The 17649-nt window shown below is 39.9% G+C and overlaps 2 protein-coding genes across 4 annotated transcripts in view; one reads left to right on the plus strand and one right to left on the minus strand.

Annotated features, from left to right (window-relative positions):
* The first annotated feature begins 1064 nt into the window (after positions 1 to 1064).
* On the plus strand, positions 1065 to 15020 carry LOC119650773 (glucoside xylosyltransferase 2). Its single transcript, XM_038053878.1, has 4 exons — positions 1065 to 1228; positions 1289 to 1580; positions 1636 to 1978; positions 14501 to 15020. Exons 1-4 carry the CDS (start codon positions 1110 to 1112, stop codon positions 14824 to 14826), a joined length of 1080 nt encoding a protein of 359 aa, XP_037909806.1. The 5' UTR covers positions 1065 to 1109; the 3' UTR covers positions 14827 to 15020.
* Positions 15021 to 15110: 90 nt separating this feature from the next.
* LOC119650772 (carotenoid isomerooxygenase) overlaps positions 15111 to 17649 on the minus strand; it is a 43061-nt gene continuing 40522 nt past the window's right edge. For all 3 annotated transcript variants that reach the window (XM_038053874.1, XM_038053875.1, XM_038053876.1), the window contains 8 exons: positions 17390 to 17525; positions 17063 to 17321; positions 16899 to 17006; positions 16591 to 16844; positions 15868 to 16539; positions 15645 to 15706; positions 15480 to 15578; positions 15111 to 15420 (listed from right to left, as the gene is read on the minus strand). In XM_038053874.1, coding sequence (XP_037909802.1) covers positions 15247 to 15420; positions 15480 to 15578; positions 15645 to 15706; positions 15868 to 16539; positions 16591 to 16844; positions 16899 to 17006; positions 17063 to 17321; positions 17390 to 17525 — 1764 coding nt within the window. In that variant the 3' untranslated portion in view covers positions 15111 to 15246. The remainder of the gene's footprint in view (positions 15421 to 15479; positions 15579 to 15644; positions 15707 to 15867; positions 16540 to 16590; positions 16845 to 16898; positions 17007 to 17062; positions 17322 to 17389; positions 17526 to 17649) is intronic.

The following is a 17649-nucleotide window of genomic DNA, read 5'->3' on the forward strand; positions in this document are numbered from 1 at the left end:
TATGCGTGAGCACGCCGTAGTACCAGAATAGCAAAAGCTCACCGATCTCTCTCTTACCAATACGATTTGACGAAGATTATGCATTTTCCTTGTTTAGCGTCTCTGATGTGTACAGATAAGCTTCTGCAAGCACATTTGCAAGTGGGGTCATTTTTGTAAGGGTACTGCCTATAGTAGATCTACTGTGGCCGGAACCACAGTAGATCTACTGTGGCCGGAACCACAGTAGATCTACTGTTTTCGGTGCATCTCGCTCATGCTCAAGGACAAAACAATTTGAAATCGTGTGTACTCGCACTGATTTCCCCCTTGAGGGGCAAGGGGGAGTGAGGTAGCTGTCTAGTATCTAACTGTGACTTGGTTACCAACTTGTTACGCGTCTATGACTGTTATACGAAAGGGAAGGTTCTTTGCTTTACTTATGCAAGATATGAGAATTAGTATCGGACCTAGGGCTCATGAGTGAGCACGATAAGCCAACCGGAGCAAGGAGCTGAAAACACAGCCTAAAAAAAGCAGGATTCATCGTAGACAGGAGCAAAATGTTCTTGAGACATTATTGATGATAGCAACATCCTTTATGAACCTGGCGCGAAATCGGGGTGTCTGCAATTCCTTACCGGTTATTGCGCCGTTGATGACAATGATGAATAATAAATTATTCGATTCTTCTCCCCAAAGTTTTTTACTTCAAAGTTTTCCTAAGTGAAAAAATCTCAAATAAACCTCCCAGCGTTACCGGGGGAAAGCGGTCATCTTTTGAAAGAACTTTGATTCTTCGGTTTCGAATAATTACTGCCATTGCCTTATTTTTGATTATATCTTCATAACAATTTTATACAATATTCTTGGAATGCCATTCATTAATGTACGATTGGCTTTTATCAAACAGATTCTTAACTGCGGCGTTAAAAACAATCGCAAAGCTGTGCCTTATTTCCACAAATTAACGTCGACCTCTTTAAATATTTAAGAGCATTTTTCGGTAGTCAAATGTCAAATTCCGTCGCTTTGAAACGGTTCAAACCGGAACTAATGTAAGCCGGACTCAAGTTGGGCGGAATGAACCGGATGGATTTGTTTATTTATTTGTTGTGTTCGTTTTGTCAATGTCATCCTTATTGGTTAAGAGGCTTCTTGGATTTTTCCTAATTTTAACTGTTTTGACCGTCCTGTATGTATTGCGATATGAAAGACCCGATGAAACTGCTTTTTTGCATAATGAAAGGTAGTGCTGAAGTTACCGCAGTTTTTGCTGCTTTATAACAATTAACTCATATGGTTTCAGGCGATCCCCAATTATTAGTGTGGCGGCTGTGGTGTGCGGGCAGCGAGTGGATGAGGCGTTGACTATGATAAAATCTGTTTTAATATTCAACATTCCAAAGTACCCTTTGAAAATCATTTTGGTGGCAGAGGAAAGCCTGAAGCGAAGGTTGCACGAGACGCTTTCAGTGTGGCGGCAGACATGCAGGGACTGCTTTACATTCCAAGTGCACTCTCTAAGTTTTCCGGTAGAGAAGGCGGAAACTTGGAAAACGCTCTTTAAGCCATGTGCAGCGCAGCGACTATTTCTTCCAGTAAGTCAATCTTTCTGAGTCAGAAGTCTGTACATCACTAAGCTTCCCATTTCAGACATTACTTCACGACGAAGATTCTATTTTATATTTAGACACTGACACTTTACTTTTGTCGCCGGTATCTGAAGTCTGGGAACATTTTACTAAATTCAATTCGTCGCAACTCGCAGCTCTGACCCCCGAACATGAAGATAAGAATGTTGGCTGGTACAATCGATTCGCCCGGCATCCTTTTTATGGCCCTATGGGCGTAAACTCAGGAGTTATGCTAATGAACCTTACTCGCATGCGTAGTTTTAAATGGGAGGAACAAATTCTACCCTTATATACAGAATATAGACTGAAAATTACGTGGGGCGATCAGGATTTGATAAACATCCTATTTTTCTATCATCCAGGTGAGTAGGGCTCTGTGAAAAATGTCACAAATTATAAATAATAATTGCCAGGTAATTGGTATATCTTCATTGAATGTTTGTTAATACTTCTAGTACGTTGGTACGTTAGTTGGCAACAACGCGAAGCTCCGATTGATTAACAATCTGTTTAATAAAATTTTGTTTGCCCTGAGCCCATCCACTTAATGGCGGGTCGTTGAGAAGCAACTTGCTTCTTCTTTTAAGTGCACGGAGTACCCTTTTCTTGGGCATGTGAAGGTATTGAGCACATGTCCAAGAAAAGACTAGTCTGTCCACTTAACAGAAGAAGCAAGTTGCTTCTCAAACTAGTCTAGGTGCAAACCAGGCGGTTCCGACCGAAAAATTTCATACCCTTGTCGGTCACGCTGCTCCACAGACGTGGAGGCAACGTCTGATGAGATCGCCTCTGCCCTTTAATATTTCGGCTTCGGGGAAATAAACTGCAAGCGATCCGAGCATTTTGGTTGACTTTACTGTGGAATCAGCTACTCTTCATAAGTTTTAGTCCTCTGGTCGCTCACCATCTCCCCAACAATCAGAATATCTGTCTTTATCAGGCACTTAATTCTTGCTTCTTTTTTAGAATATGTCTTTCCTAGCTAAGCTTAGCATCGAGCTTGTGGAACATCTTTTCCTTTTATGATGCTGCTGATTTTTGTGTTAGTGAAATTGATGTAAGTTGTTTGGACTTCATTTAATTTGTTTTTTTTTCTGGGTTAGTTCTGCATTCACATATATTCACACCAGAAACAAACAAAACCTTTCAACCGCCGAGCTTGAACGTGTCCGATCTGTTGGAACTGCAGTGTCGAATAACTTCGCGGGAGGCCTGTCAAGCTTTATTCTGTTTGAGTGCATTGACGATTTCTCTTCTATTGGAGAAGCAGTCGGTATCTGAGTGTCACGGGAATTAGCGCGGTCAGTTAGATTTTGAGACTACACATCAGGATATGGTCGACAACTAGCATATTACCCGAGAAAAGCGCCCTTTGGAGGCGGCCCAATGCTCATCAATATTCTTAGTCGGGTTATACACGACATTTAACGGCCAATCAAGATGGCTCCCCCACTGACGAGCGGCAGCTGGATATATAAGCGGTCGATGTTGAACTTGGGTGCCGTAGCTTCCCAACGCAGCGAGCAGTGGTAGACCCAACACGCGAGTGAAGGCAAGTGGCCGTTAGATGGAGATTCCTTTCGAGATCGATATAAGCACCTCTTTTGCTACACACACCCCCGGAAGAAAATTCCTAAATCGCCTGCTGATCGCAAAGTGCTCAATCTGATTGCTCGTATGGTCCCAGTTCATAGAAACCCAACTGACATTATACCAAGCTCTGTGTTCGAACAATGCGGAACCAATGACGAGGCAGTGGAAACTGCAGGAATCAACAAACCTCCCACCATTATCTCTATAGTCGCCAAGACGGTGTTTTCCCATGGTATGCCTGGGTGAGGTGCTGTCGGAGTCCACATTGGTGTTCGGATTATCCATCACGATCACAGTGACACCTTTAGAAAACTTCCCTTGAACTGCGTGCAATTGCTCGTAGAAAGCAGCACTGTAAAATTGAGATAATCTTTAATCTGGACCGCCAGATATGTAAAAGTAAGCGCTCTCCTCTCGTTTATATCGTTGAAATCCTCGGTCGAGTTGGAACAAACGAGCATTCTGGTGACCCTGGATGATATTGTTGAGAAATATGCGCACATTCCAGGAAGCGGTTATATGTCGTTTTCGAAAGTCAGAATCCTTCAGTGGGAGATCAGTCCCTATCCGAGATGTTGTTGACGTTTAGATAGCAGCAAAGTTCGGAAACTTGTTGGTTGTTAGCCACGAATTTCTATCCCTTTTAGTCGTCTTTTACGACAGCACAGAATATTGTATTTTTAAAATCCCAATTCTCCTCACTGATCAGTATGACATCATGGGAATAATCGCACATTAACTGTTAATTTGACATCAGCTATTTTTGTACTATTCGTTTTGAGAATGATGGAGTCCTAAGTCCGCATCAACTTAATGCTGGACCGGACCAAATGGGGAGCAACTTACTCCCACTTTCCTGGTCCACGGACCCCTCTCTTAGGGCTTGCACTCAAACTTTTTTGAAAAAAAAAAGTCAAGCGACGACGGATTTACGGTTTCTTACCAGGGCAGAGGCAAATCGTCTGTTGTTGTTAACATCTGCAAGCCGCTACGGTCACGCTGCTCCCAGGGCAGAGGTGAAGCAGCGTCTGACGATTTGCCTCTGCCCTGGTAAGAAACCATAAAGCCGTCGTGCAGCCATAATTATAGCGTAACCGGTTTCTGTAAGGGACAGCTTTTTCAAGTTCAGGTTAGGCGCTAAGTCTGCGTGAGCGAAAGAAAGTTGTAGTTCAAGTTCAAAACAAGTTGGGACATTGCTAGCGATGTTTTACAAGATTTTATTTTATTTGTTTTTATCAGATAGCAGGAAGTAGTCGATCATAGACTGACTACTCGATCTTGTCGGTGTATCTGGTAAAATTATCTCAATATTGGTAAGCGAAAGGGGGTCGTGACTCCATTTTAGCAGGGTTTCCCCATTTATATTGACTTCCTTGCCGCGCGAAGAGGGTTGTCTCGAGTTGAAATCGTCAAAGAGAAGAAGGTATTTTGACTTTAACTAGAAATTGCCCAAGACTTCCAAATCATGGCCCAGTTGCTCAGTTTTAGAATTACATTTGATGTAGACGAAAATTAAGAAGATCCGTCCACCATCGGTAGTTTCAACTATTGCCACTGCAGCAGAAAAAGTTTTCAGGTTCTCGATGGGGATCTCCTCAAAAAGATAATCTTTTCGGACTAGGAGGACGCGCATGAATTGTTTTCGTTCTGAATAATGTTATATCCGGTGAAGCTTACGTTATGCATGCTTTTAAGGTGAGCCTCCGGAATGCAATAGAAGTCTGCCTTCATAGTGTCGATTAACAATTGGCTGGGGAATGAAATAGCCGAGGTTTGGAGAGGCGGGCACTCCTACTTCTATATTATTTCAATTTCTTAGTAGAAGCTTATGTAAAATCTGCATCATTCAAACCAAATTTCGTGGGCATATGGGAATTGAGCTTGTGTGTGAGCGGCGGTTGAAAAATAGGGGAATAAGGGGATAAAAAGTACCAATTTAAAGAGAGATAGGAGTCATTTTTGGAAATTAACCCACGATGATGCGCCTATCTGGAACCTAGGCCTCAAAATACATTCCATTTCGATATCTACTTGAATAAACTTGATGACATTAAATTACCAAATTTTTCAAATTGACCAGAAAACCCTCCAAATCGGATCATTGCAACGTGAAAAATAGTATGGCGTATAATACTTACAAATTTCATAGACTTCAAAAATTGCGAATTTACTGCATGTTGCGCGGTAATTTTGATGTTAAAGCCATTAGAAAGAGTACAATTTTGAAAATTGTTATAAAAAAGAAATGATAGAATCTATTGACATAAAATTTCATAATAATAGAAAAAAAATGACGGTCACAGTATCCAGATATTGCAGCGTGAGAACTCAAAGATAAGAAATCGCGCGGGGTAGCACCCAGATTTTCCAAGCGAACTGTAACCAATTCAATAAAAATATTTCTCTCATTTGGTTAAGAATATGCTGAATAGACCTAAATTTGGCAATATATTTTTAATGCTGCTGGCGACGCATCAACCCGTTCACGCGCTACTGTTCACGGTTTACTGATATGTGCTTCAACTCCCACAGGACCCTCTCTGGCAATAGAATCGTCGTCCCTCCTTATGCCACTGTCAATTCCGCCTTCCGATCACGTGGCGAACAGTAAATTGGGCTGTGTGTCGACCCAGTTCTTTTTAAGGTTCTGTGTGAAATGAAACCTTATTAAAATCGATTCAATGCCTATCTGTCTGTTATCTGTCATTCGATTCGATTCGATTTATTCGGAAACGGCTTAAGGGGGTCATCCCGTGTGTCGGGTTGGAGAAATCGATTTTTTTTTTTTTTTGATGAATTGTATCTATATATAGTGGAGAATGTGTGGGCAAAGGGATTTTCCGATATTCCGAGTCCTTCAGAAATTACAGGGTTAAACAGGTAAGGAGTTTGCAGCCGCGGCTAGAGTACTCGATGAGAAAGAGCATCGAATATTTTTTTACCTGTTAGTTTTTTACCTGACCCTTATAAATTTGAAGACAGGTATAAATATAAAAAGATGACAAACCAATCAATTGTCTAAACTTATTTGCTGTTTGGAATAAAAAGGATAATCCAGTCTAGAGTGAGCACTGAAAGGCGTTCAAGTTATACTCAGTTATATTTTGTTGTAAGTATTGTGCTGTTTGTGTGTTCAGTGATTTTTTTAAATGGATCGTACGAAGGGAGATCGCTTTAACGTTCAACGTCATGCTCGCACTAAAAAACGAGTATTTCTTGGGAATAGATACTTATCAGAGAAGAAAAAGGACTTCGCATCAAGATCAGCAAAGAAACTTTTAGCAAGCATGAACATGGATGTGCGACAAGTTTTGTATATTGTATATTGGATTTTGCTGGAGTTTTCTCCGGTATTTCTGGAAATGTCTGCAAATAATAAAATATACGTAGTAGTAAAAAAGGAATACGTAGGACATGTCGAGAAACGAATGGGAACGCGGCTTAGAAATGCAAAGAAGAATCACAAAGGCATTGGTGGAAAAGGGGCTGCAAAACTTACTGAAAAGGACCTAACTACATTTTCTGGGCTAGTTATTCGTCGACACGCAAATTCGATAGAAGGAATGAAGCAAGAAATTTGGAAAACTTTCTTCCATAAATGTTCTACAGACGAAAGTCCTCAGCATCAAAATTGTCCAGCAGGCGAGGACAGTTGGTGCAAATGGCGCAAAGCGGAAGCTAAAGGAGAACTGGATAGTTTTCACCGCGAGAAGGCACCTTTGACTGAAGAAGTTCAAACAGTCATCAAACCAATCTACGAAGATTTGTCACGAGATGATCTCTTGAACAGATGTTTAGGAACAGAGACCCAGAATAACAATGAGTCGTTAAATGCATTGATCTGAACTTTCGCTCCTAAACACCTTCATTCTGGGGCAAGGTCGTAGAAATAGCCACTTTTCTGGCTGTAATTATTTTCAATGAAGGATTCAATGGCATTCTCAAAATCCTAGTGACAATGGGATGTCAAGTTGGTCACATATATCAGGTTTATGCCGACCGCCGGAATGAAGCGCGAATTTGGCGGTCCGAACGACGATCGACTGACCTCGCTAAAAGAGCCACAATTGACACCAGAGAGCAACAATCGGCCTTACAAGACTTTTTTTGAAGAAACGGAGGGTGCTCTCTATGGACCTGGTATAGCAGATTAATGGTGAGCTAAAATTTTACTGTTGATAATCACATTTAAATTTTCAAATGCGTTTTTCTCGAAACTGCATCTTGAAAATCGGCTGCCACCATAGCTCAAAATCTATCCAACCAAATTCTTTGAAATTTTCACGGCTTCTTTAGTACATATTTCTACGGTCCGCAAACTAGGATAATTGCAATCGGACGGGTAGTTTTTTTTTATTCATAAAAAAAGTTGTAAAAAAACACCAAAATCCAAAAAATTAAGTTTAAAAGCCCACCAAAAATTTACCTTTTAATATTTTCTAATTATCCTAGTTTGCGGACCGTGGAATATTGTCCACATTAAAATGCCGTTTAGTTTTTTTCCCTCAGATGAACACAGCGCCCTCCAGCGTGGCAGCAGAAAAACACCTTTTTTTGGAGATGGGTGCATAAATTAATACCTATTCCGAAAATTAGCTACGAAATCAAGCTGAAAAATTTATCACATATACTAGAGATATCAATAAACATATGCTGAAAAAATCACGTTTCTATCTTTATCCAGTCCTTCAAAATAATTTTTCAAAAAAGGGCAAAGAAAACGGCCTTCACACGGGATGACCCCCTTAACCGATTGTCACGAAATTTAATGGGAACATGTGGTCTGTGTGCCCTTTTACATGCAACGAGTGGCATCATTTTGCGTTGGGGACAAAGAAGGGCTATGAGGAATGAGGAGTCAAAATGTGTGTCTCAAAAAGCGAAATAGGTTTCTTTCTCAGAATCTATCCAACCGAACAGTCTAAAAAAATCATTCATCAATCACTTATGTAAAATCTAAGTCACAAAATACATCACATTGCGATATCTGCTTAAATAAAGATAATAATAGCATATTACTATATTTTAGAAATTTACGTGAGAAGCCCCCTTAAGTTCATTCTAGAATTCCTAGTGTAAGTAATAATATAAGATACAATTCTGGATAGTTTGAATGCAAAATCCAACTATTACTGGCAAAGTTATAGAAGGTCAAAGTTCTGTATTCCCCGAGAATTCATTGTACTCCAAGACATGCCATCATACAAAGTGAATTTGCGTCACACGCCATCAACTGGCGGGTCGCTCTAATTTGAGTAGCAACTTGTCCCGCTCTTCAGTAGATGCCAGGCGGGGCGTATTAGCTGAAGCTAGGCTAGGTGACGGTTGACGGTTTCGAGCAATAATGCATACCCTTCCTACTTCCACGGACACTGTCGACATTTAAAGCAATTCCGCCTGTCAGTGAGACTGAAGTCGAGGAAACAATAAAACGCATGGAAAGCAACAGGACTTGACGGCATCGAATTTGAGGTCTTGAAAGCGAAAAGCTGGGGTCGAATACGGTGGCTCAGTGAGTTCTCCAATCGGGTCAATGAGGAGAGTAGAACACCATCTGAATGGTAAGAAACCACCACCGTTACAATATAGAACAAGTCGGAAGACCGGAAGCTTGACGCTTCAGGTATAACAGGTTTTGTGTTTTCCTATGTGAGGAGCGACATGGGCGTGACATTTCCGTGTGCACATAGTTAAAAATTCCATTGCTCTCTATTTTTTAGAAAGCGATTTAAATAAATCATTTGATGGAAAACCCTGTATTGATAATGACGCTTCAGGTACGGAAGGTTTGTGTATCTTATATAAAGACATTTGAGTGTGCATTTGTCCCATTAGTACGTAGCACGGAATATATGCATATATTATGTGAGAGTATTCACCTTCGGATGATACTGACATTCATAATTTTGAATTTGCAAAGGCGTGACAATTTGACCTATTATAACTGTGTTAATAATAGTGCGATTTCCACCAAACTTGGCAGGATCGTGCTTTGTGTTATAGCCTACATCACTCCATTTCGTGGTGCTAAGATGAACTTAAGGGTGATTTTGCACCCAACTACTAAAAATTATAGTAATATACTATTATTAACTTTATTTAAAGGGATATCGATATGGAAGGTATTTTGGAGCCCAGACACCATATTGTGGAAGCCTCCTGATTTTTTTCAGATTTTCCGGTTGGGTAGTTTCTGAGAATGGGTCCGTTAAAGAAATGGTCACTTTCGATACCCCGCACTCTCCAGCTTTCTAACAAATGTCAATACTAAGACCGGCTTCGGGAAGTACTGATCGAGACCTTTCATTTGGCTATATTTGGTGAAAAAAAATTCACACCCTCCCATTTGCATCTATGGGGACGTCCTTTTAAATTCGACATAAAAGGATGTAACTCACTGTATGCGTGAGCGTTTACAGTTACAACCTTTCCACTGATTTTGGTGTGAATCGCTACAACTGTTCCCGAGAAAAATGCGTGTGACGAACAGCAGACAGACTTTTGTTTACACAAAACCTTAAAAACGGCTGAAGAGAAGGAGATTCTTCATGAATGGAATTTTAATATTTCGTTCGAATGTCAATTATTCTCATTAATTATGACATCAGCATCTTATTTGCATGGCTTTAGAAGCAGTAAATTCGTGCGAAATTGAAAGTTTGAACTGTTATAACTTTGGCGTTCTTTCTTTCTTTTTCTTCAGCCTTTGTCCCGTTCACAAGCGGGGTCGGCTCGTCGTGATCGGTTTCGCCATTTGGCTGTATCGAATGCCTGATCTTGGTGCAATCTCGAGGCTTTTGAATTCCCATCCAGCGTAACAAGCCACCGTTGTTTAGGCCTGCCTTTTATATATCCCGCTACGCGTTCTTTTGGGACTTCTCAGTTCTCTCTGCGTTTCAGGGTAACTTCATATCTTCTACCAAACAAATGTATCGGGACCCGAGAATAAGAAGGCATTGTAAAAACTAGGTTCGATTTTGCCAGTAATACTTTCAATGCTCTGTGCCCCCCGGCCGTTGTTTCCCCATAGATCTTTCACCTTGGTGTGGTGCACTATGAATGCATAAGCATACATCGGCCTAATGTTAGCAACGTATGTCGCATTACCACATGGGACCTGTGTCCCTATGTCGAGGCAAATGTCCATCTGCACAGTCCATAGGTTGTGAGAGCTTGTTCCAACTTGATCTCTACATGTTCGTCCTAAAGAAGCTTTTTGGCTAAAGTGACTCCCAGATATTTCGCTTCTTCGGAGAGATCTCATCTCATCTCTGCGAGGCAACGTGCATACAGTTTTCTTTTTTGTAAATAATACGATTGTGGTTTTATTTGGATTCTGAAAGACCATGCCTAAGGTACCAACTGTCAATGAAATCAGTGGCACGATGTATATTCCTCGCACAGCGACGTCATCAGCATAAACTTGAGCTTGCGTACGCAAATTGTGCAGTTCGCATAGTAGTAAGTCGATCAGCATACTCCACAGAAATGGCGATAACACACCTCCTTGCAGGCAGCCTTTTGTTGCTTCTGTTGTTAGATGGCGATCGGCACCCACTTCAGCATACAGCAATCTCTGCGTTAGCATAGCATAGATCCATATAATTAAAGTATCATCAACACCATGCGTTTTTGGAATGGCGCACAATCAAACCCCCCTTCAACCTCCACGAACACGTCCATTGCGTGCTCACCCTTCAGAGATGCATTCTCTATTTTTGAAACCAAAGAATGGAGAGCAGACTCACTGGACTTTCCACGCTGGTAAGCATGTTGGCTCCCATTTAGTGATGTGATGTGATGCTCAACGAGTCTCTCCAGACCTTTCAGTAAGAATGATGTCAAAGTGATCTGTTTGAAGTTCTTTGGATAGTCATCTTTCCCAGATTTCGGTATGCTGAGTACCTTAACCTTTTGCCAAGAGGTAGGTGTGTAGCCCAAAGCAACACATGCTAGAAAAAATTTTTATTTCTTCCTTTAGCATTGTTGGATAAATGCCGTCCATGCCAGGTGCTTTGAAATGTTCAAAGAACAATATGGCAGCACTCGCCTTTTCATTGGTAACAACCGCTTTCGCAGTGTTCTAGTTCACCTTGAAACACTTACGTGTGTACAATTCAAGGTTGCAGGAACCGACAACCCTCCCTCTTCTCTCACCAGTTCTTCCAGATGGTGTATTTCCACGAGGGTCTGTACTGATTCCAGTCTGGAGTTCATGAAAATACCTTCGGGTTTTCTAAGAGAGTCTACCTTGATCGACTCATCCCTTTTAAGGACTCTGCACGAGCCTTTTGTATTAATGTGAATATTGCTTTTACAAGCACAGTTCAGAAGTCGCCCGGTTAATTTCCTGAGTTTTTGCAGTTCTCAATTGCACCAAGGAACCGTTTTACCGTTTTGGCCTCGGGAAATAAGATACGCATCTTCATGGCACACTAAAAGTTTGGAATTCAGAGTTTTCTATTCATCTTGAAGCGCTAAGGGAATTCTCAGTCGCCTAGGGAACTGAATTTTATTAGAATCTGAATAAAAAACAATTGATTTCTTCCTAAAATGGGATAGGTTATTTATTTGGAAATACGTATTTCGGGCACAAGTTATGCCCTTCCTCATTGCCTGATCAGCTAAGATATTTTGTTCTCGTCTAGCTTTTGAGTTTTTGAGGGATTTTGTAATTACTATCAGATAACTTAATTAGACATCGCGGTTTGGGTGATACAAATGTTGCCCGGTGTTTGACTTGCCACCTCCCTCAGAAGCTCCGATTGCACGTTGACGTGTCGTGGTTTAATCTGTTCCGTTTTGATTCTCTTAGGATCGCCCAGCTCTCTTTACGTTCAACTTGCCACTGTTCCCGCATTCCTTGATGATCTGTTCGTTGACCCATGTTATATTATGTCTCCCCTCAATTATGTGCCGTGCTATCGCGGATTTCTGATTGTTTCTCCTCCTCTTTCGTGCTCTCCCCAGTGTACCGAAACCAGCCTTTTCGTTCTCACATTCTGGACATATCACTTTATTCATAGCGATAGATTCGTGTTTTAATTTGCAGTCCTTGGGGGATCCTAGTTTGCTCTTGAACTGGTGAGTCCTACTCAATGGCACCATGTCATGTTTAACGACGAAGCTGCAGAGTGTGTGACCCCTATTTTGCGTTTTCCTTTCAGTTTTGCAGCTTTGTCAGCCTTGCTATCAGCGGATAGGAGGAGGCTTTGGCATGCTGAAGGTTAATTTGAATGTTTATGTTTTTCGACATAAACATAAGTATAATATGTAATGAAAAACAGCTAGAAGCGTGTAACGGGGTTTTCCTCACACGACACCGCCAGTGATTTTAGTGTATAACCAATTTCGAATATAACTTCACAAACAAAGTAAAACTTGCTGTTATTGCTATAGTCGTTGGCACATGATACGATTATGTTTCCTTTTCTGTGTGACTCACGAATTAAACGTTTGCAGTGTCACTATCTTCAGAATTCACTTCAAGATCATCCTTTGATTCGGACTCACTTCCTGGGGGAATATATTCTTCATTAGATTGGTCAAAGAAATTTTCAGGGTCATTTGAAATAATAAAAACTTGCTTTTTCTATTCGCTAGTGTTAATTTATTGGTCTTGGAAATACTGATATTCCGGGAACCACTTATTCCCTTCATCAGTGCCTTTAGGGTCACTTCTGTCATATTCTTCCAGTATTCGTTGAAAAGTATAATATGGGCATTGCCGTGTGAGACTTTTTCAACCGTTTCTTTCTGTACGTGCTGGATGCAATATGAGAGTTCAAAGTAGGCTCACTTGCGTGGGGTCTCAACTTTACCCCCCACCAATTAAGTAACTTTTAGACGGAGGATCATTTCAGTAGAAAAAAACAAAGCTGTTGAAGTGGTTGCTCCCAGTAAGTACCTGTACTTACCTCGACGAACTTTATTTTGTTTTTGGAAGAACATATTAAAGGCATTTTAATAGGATATTAAACCTTACCCACTCGCCGAGGTATATAAAATGCAGAATTACATAACATCATTTTTTGGGGTGTCTTGTTAAGGGTTAATGCGATATTGGTATTTTGTGATATATTAAAACCAAGCAAAATCACATGGCAAGGACTGACTTCATGTACTAAAACTTGTTACTTATAAATTAGATAGGTTCTAAGGATGGGACCCGTTTCACCTTTTTAACCTCTCTTTCCCAATATCAGAAAAAGGTTTAGATTCCGAAACTATTGATTGTAAGCATTCCGACCATATTCTAAGAAAAATAATATCCACCTTTCACATGTTTCATCATCATCAACGGCGCAACAACCGGTATCCGGTCTAGGCCTGCCTTAATATGAAACTCCAGACATCCCGGTTTTGCGCTGAAGTCCACCAATTCGATATCCCTAAAAGCTGTCTGGCGTCCTGAACCACGCCATCGCTCCATCTTAGGCAGGGTCTGCCTCGTCTTCTTTCTCTACCATAAATACGGATTAAGTGACCCGCCCACCGTAACCTGTTGACCCGGATTTTATCCACAACCGGACGGTCATGGTATCGCTCATAGATTTCGTCGTTATGTAGGCTACGGAATCGTCCATCCTCATGTAGGGGGCCAAAAATTCTTCAGAGGATTCTTCTCTCGAACGCGGCCAAGAGTTCGCAATTCTTTTTGCTAAGAACCCAAGTCTCCAAGGAATACATGAGGACTGGCAAGATCATTGTCTCGTACAGTTTCATTCACATGTATAAGGAACTTTAAACTCAACAAAATGTTTTATACTAAACCTTAAAACGGCTTTAGACAACCCGAATAGAAGAAAAATTTTGATAGTATGTAATAACGATAACGAGGCAAACTTAATTTATTTAATAAATTTGAGATTCGCTCTCGTCGATTAAATTTCTACAACTACAACCGAAAAATATTCTCCATCAGTTATGGTTAGTTAATATGCCTTTCGTCAGGTTATGATTATTTTTTTTACGTAAATTACAGTAAATTATTAATTCAATAAGGAACATCGCTTGATATTGCCTTCGGCAGTTTGGGATTTTTGCTTTTATAACGGAGTTGTTTTTGGTTGTTGGTTCATGATCTGCACCAAAGTGATGCATATATAAATATGTTTAAGCAGGTCGGGACTATCTCTCATTTAGCTTGGAACTGAATTGGATGGTAGTGTATTGTTACAATCCCCATTAGTATTAATCAATCATCTGTTTGAATTCTTACATCCCATTGCCTTTACTGCGAATACATCCAATATTATTCTCAATTAACTTCGTATCCTGTTCAATTTCAGATAAGCTCTACATTATGCCTTGCCAGTATAATTATCGACCTGATCACTGCATGTACTTGAGCGTGTGCAATGCTTCTGACGGCATTCGGATACTGCATGGAAACAGAGGGTATTTTCACTCGAATAAGCAACCTATTTTCAACATAATATTCAAAGCAATTGAATCATACAAGTTGGAGGATAATTCTTATGAAAATTTGATATTACCTTTGGAAAAAGAAATTCTCATTAACGATTCTATACTGACATCGAATTGTGGTAAAGTATCAAAACAATTTTTAATCCGAGCCAAGTCTACTCTTGTTCAGAGTAGCAAGTACAATTAGTGTTTCCAATAAACAAAAAGAAATTCTATTAATTAGGTGTAAAGAGATAACAATTTGTTGCTGTGCAAAAGTGTCCTTATTGTATTTTAGTATCTTACTTGTAACGTCTAAGAGAAAAGTTCTCGAATATAACCTTAGGTCCAAATTTTAATTTAAGAACTATATCTAAAAATAAATAGACGAATTGTAGTGAAGCAAGGAACTTTTACTGGAATCACATAGTTTCTACGTTTTTCTATTCATTGGCTGTATATGGTGAAAGGTTTATTAGTAAAAAGCAAAAATTGAAGAATTGGTTGAAATTTTCATTACTCATCCCCGTGTTTAATCACCGGAGATAATCTGCTGAAATTATGAATACATTTACAATAGCATAGCATTTGGAAATACAATTTACGTCATATTGTACGAAACAATCTTTCATTTATTTTCAGCAAACCAGCCATGTAAACATTTGGGCACTGGTCCTGGTGTTTGAAATTCACATCGGCCAAGTTCAGTCCAGGTTTTTGCACAAAGAACGAGTAATCCTACCTTGTTCTCATCTGAACCTCCCCATACCATAGCCGCTAGAATCACGCCATCATCCTCAGCCTGCAAGTGTTAAAACTTTGTTCTAGATTAAATTGAATCGAGAGTGTTATCACGTTTACCGTTGCATTAGGAGTTGGTATGAATATTGGCTCGCTGGGGTAACAGTTCGTTTCACACCACCGCATACCTGACTTTGTTTCAGTGTCAACTTTTATAAGCTAAAATTAAAGCACAAACTTGAGAGTTTTCTTTTTTGTATTTTAGTATTTACTTAAACTACGTACTGTTCCCGGATTCTCCGCGTCCACATCCGAACTTATCGCATAAAAGTAACGGTAAGGGACACCTAAAACATATTTTCCAAAGAAAGTTATAATATGATTTGAATTTAATTCCTGCTACCTGCTTTTCATAATACTCAATTGGAACATAGGAAACAAAGTGGCTATAGGCATAAAATTGAAATCCTGCAAAATGGTTTGTTTTTCACACTTATATTATACTTACCCGAATGCTTTTCATAATTGATGCGTGGAGTTTCGCATCCAAGATCACATAACAGCTCTGGTTGTACATAAATTGACCCATCTGGATTTTTGAAGGCTTTGGCATTACTATGAGAAAACAGATGGATGCTATCATACAGCGGTTTCTTCTGAAGACCCGGATCCACTCTTTCTTCAGGCGATCCACATTTAATCTCCTGAAATATTGTCTCTGAACGGCGCAAAGAAAATCTTGGCCTGAACACCGACATCATATTTGTTAAACTTTGTGACTTCGTTAATTTTTTGGCAGGGGCGCTTATAACAGGCAGAACAAAACGTAGTGGTCGACTTCGAAACATAGAAGCGTAATCTGGATTAGTTTGCATGTTTTTCATGCTTTCGATGTACATACAATTCAACATTGCGGGGTCTTTATAGCAACAAATGTCTACAATAACGCAATTTTCTAATTCAAACTGATTGATTACGTGGAGGTAGAAAAGGGCCTCCGTTTTATAGGTAGCTTTCAGTTTCCCATTGCCCCTTTCAATAAGGTAGAAATGTGTGGGTTCATTTTTAAACCATTTTAAAGTTGAAGACAGGGGGTTCTGACTAACTTGCGCTTTGACCCATTTTGCGACTGAGATGGACAATGGCTGCTCAATGATCAGAAAGTAATTTTCTGAGATACCTTTAAGAGAATATGTTATTATTTCTTATATTTTTTCTTTTGAAATTATACCAAAACTGTGCATGTATCCAGGATGCAGTCTCCATCTGCATGGAATGGTAGCAACAATGTGAGCATCTGTGAACATATGTTCACCTTTTGGAAAGCACAAGATATGGTACACAGGCCCTGCACTGGTTACTCCAACTCCTAAATTGAAAACTGTGCTGTCTTTCATAACATGAGGATGACTTGTGTGACTGGCAATTCCAATATAGTCTGCCACTGCCACTTTCTTTTCTGTTTCTAATGTCTGCGGATTTATTCTAAAAATTATCATAATAGTAGGTGGGTAGTTGCTAAATGTTTTATAGACCTACTTGTGAATAATTGGACTCTCAGTAAACGCATAATATTCGTCTCCAAAAGGGTAGATAGATATCATGGTATTATCGAAATCCTCGACGCTTTTGAAAATGGCAGAAACTCTGGGGTAATATCCGACAAATTTAATGTGAAGAGATTAAAAAAAGTAAAGGATTACCTTTGGAATATAGAATGACAGGGATCGGGAACGGCTTTCGTGCCAAATTCAGAATAAACAATCCTTTGAGCAGCTTGATTTCTTTTATATGTGCTCGTTTGAATGAATCGACATTGATATGTTACCTGGCCATTGCAAATACCAAATCTATGAAGGAGTGCAGCACTATCAAACAAATGTTGGTATTGCATGTTGCCTACTTTCAAGCTTCCTGGTCCGTTGCGAAGTAAACTGCCAGTTATCCATTTTGGAATTGTACCTAGTGGAAATAATGAAATAACGCATTTTACTTTGTATGTTGATTTGAACAAATATATGGTTACACACCTTTTATATGGCCATGAATTGGCTTAGTGACCTCTGTCTCACATGACCTTAACCAAACCCTTGAATCACAGTTTGGGTAGTATTTTTCTTCGCCTTGACAAGATTCACATCGGTAGTCATGTGAAATATCTTTTTCCTAAAAGTAAACATACTTTTTAAAACTATTTACGAAAGAAGGCTTAAATGGCAGCGGAAAGAAAAACTATTGCATATTAATTAAATGGTAAAAAGGAAGCGTTTAAGTAGACTTGGTCCAGCCC

The sequence above is a fragment of the Hermetia illucens genome, chromosome 3 (assembly GCF_905115235.1).
Source record: "Hermetia illucens chromosome 3, iHerIll2.2.curated.20191125, whole genome shotgun sequence".
Classification (NCBI taxonomy): domain Eukaryota; kingdom Metazoa; phylum Arthropoda; class Insecta; order Diptera; family Stratiomyidae; genus Hermetia; species Hermetia illucens.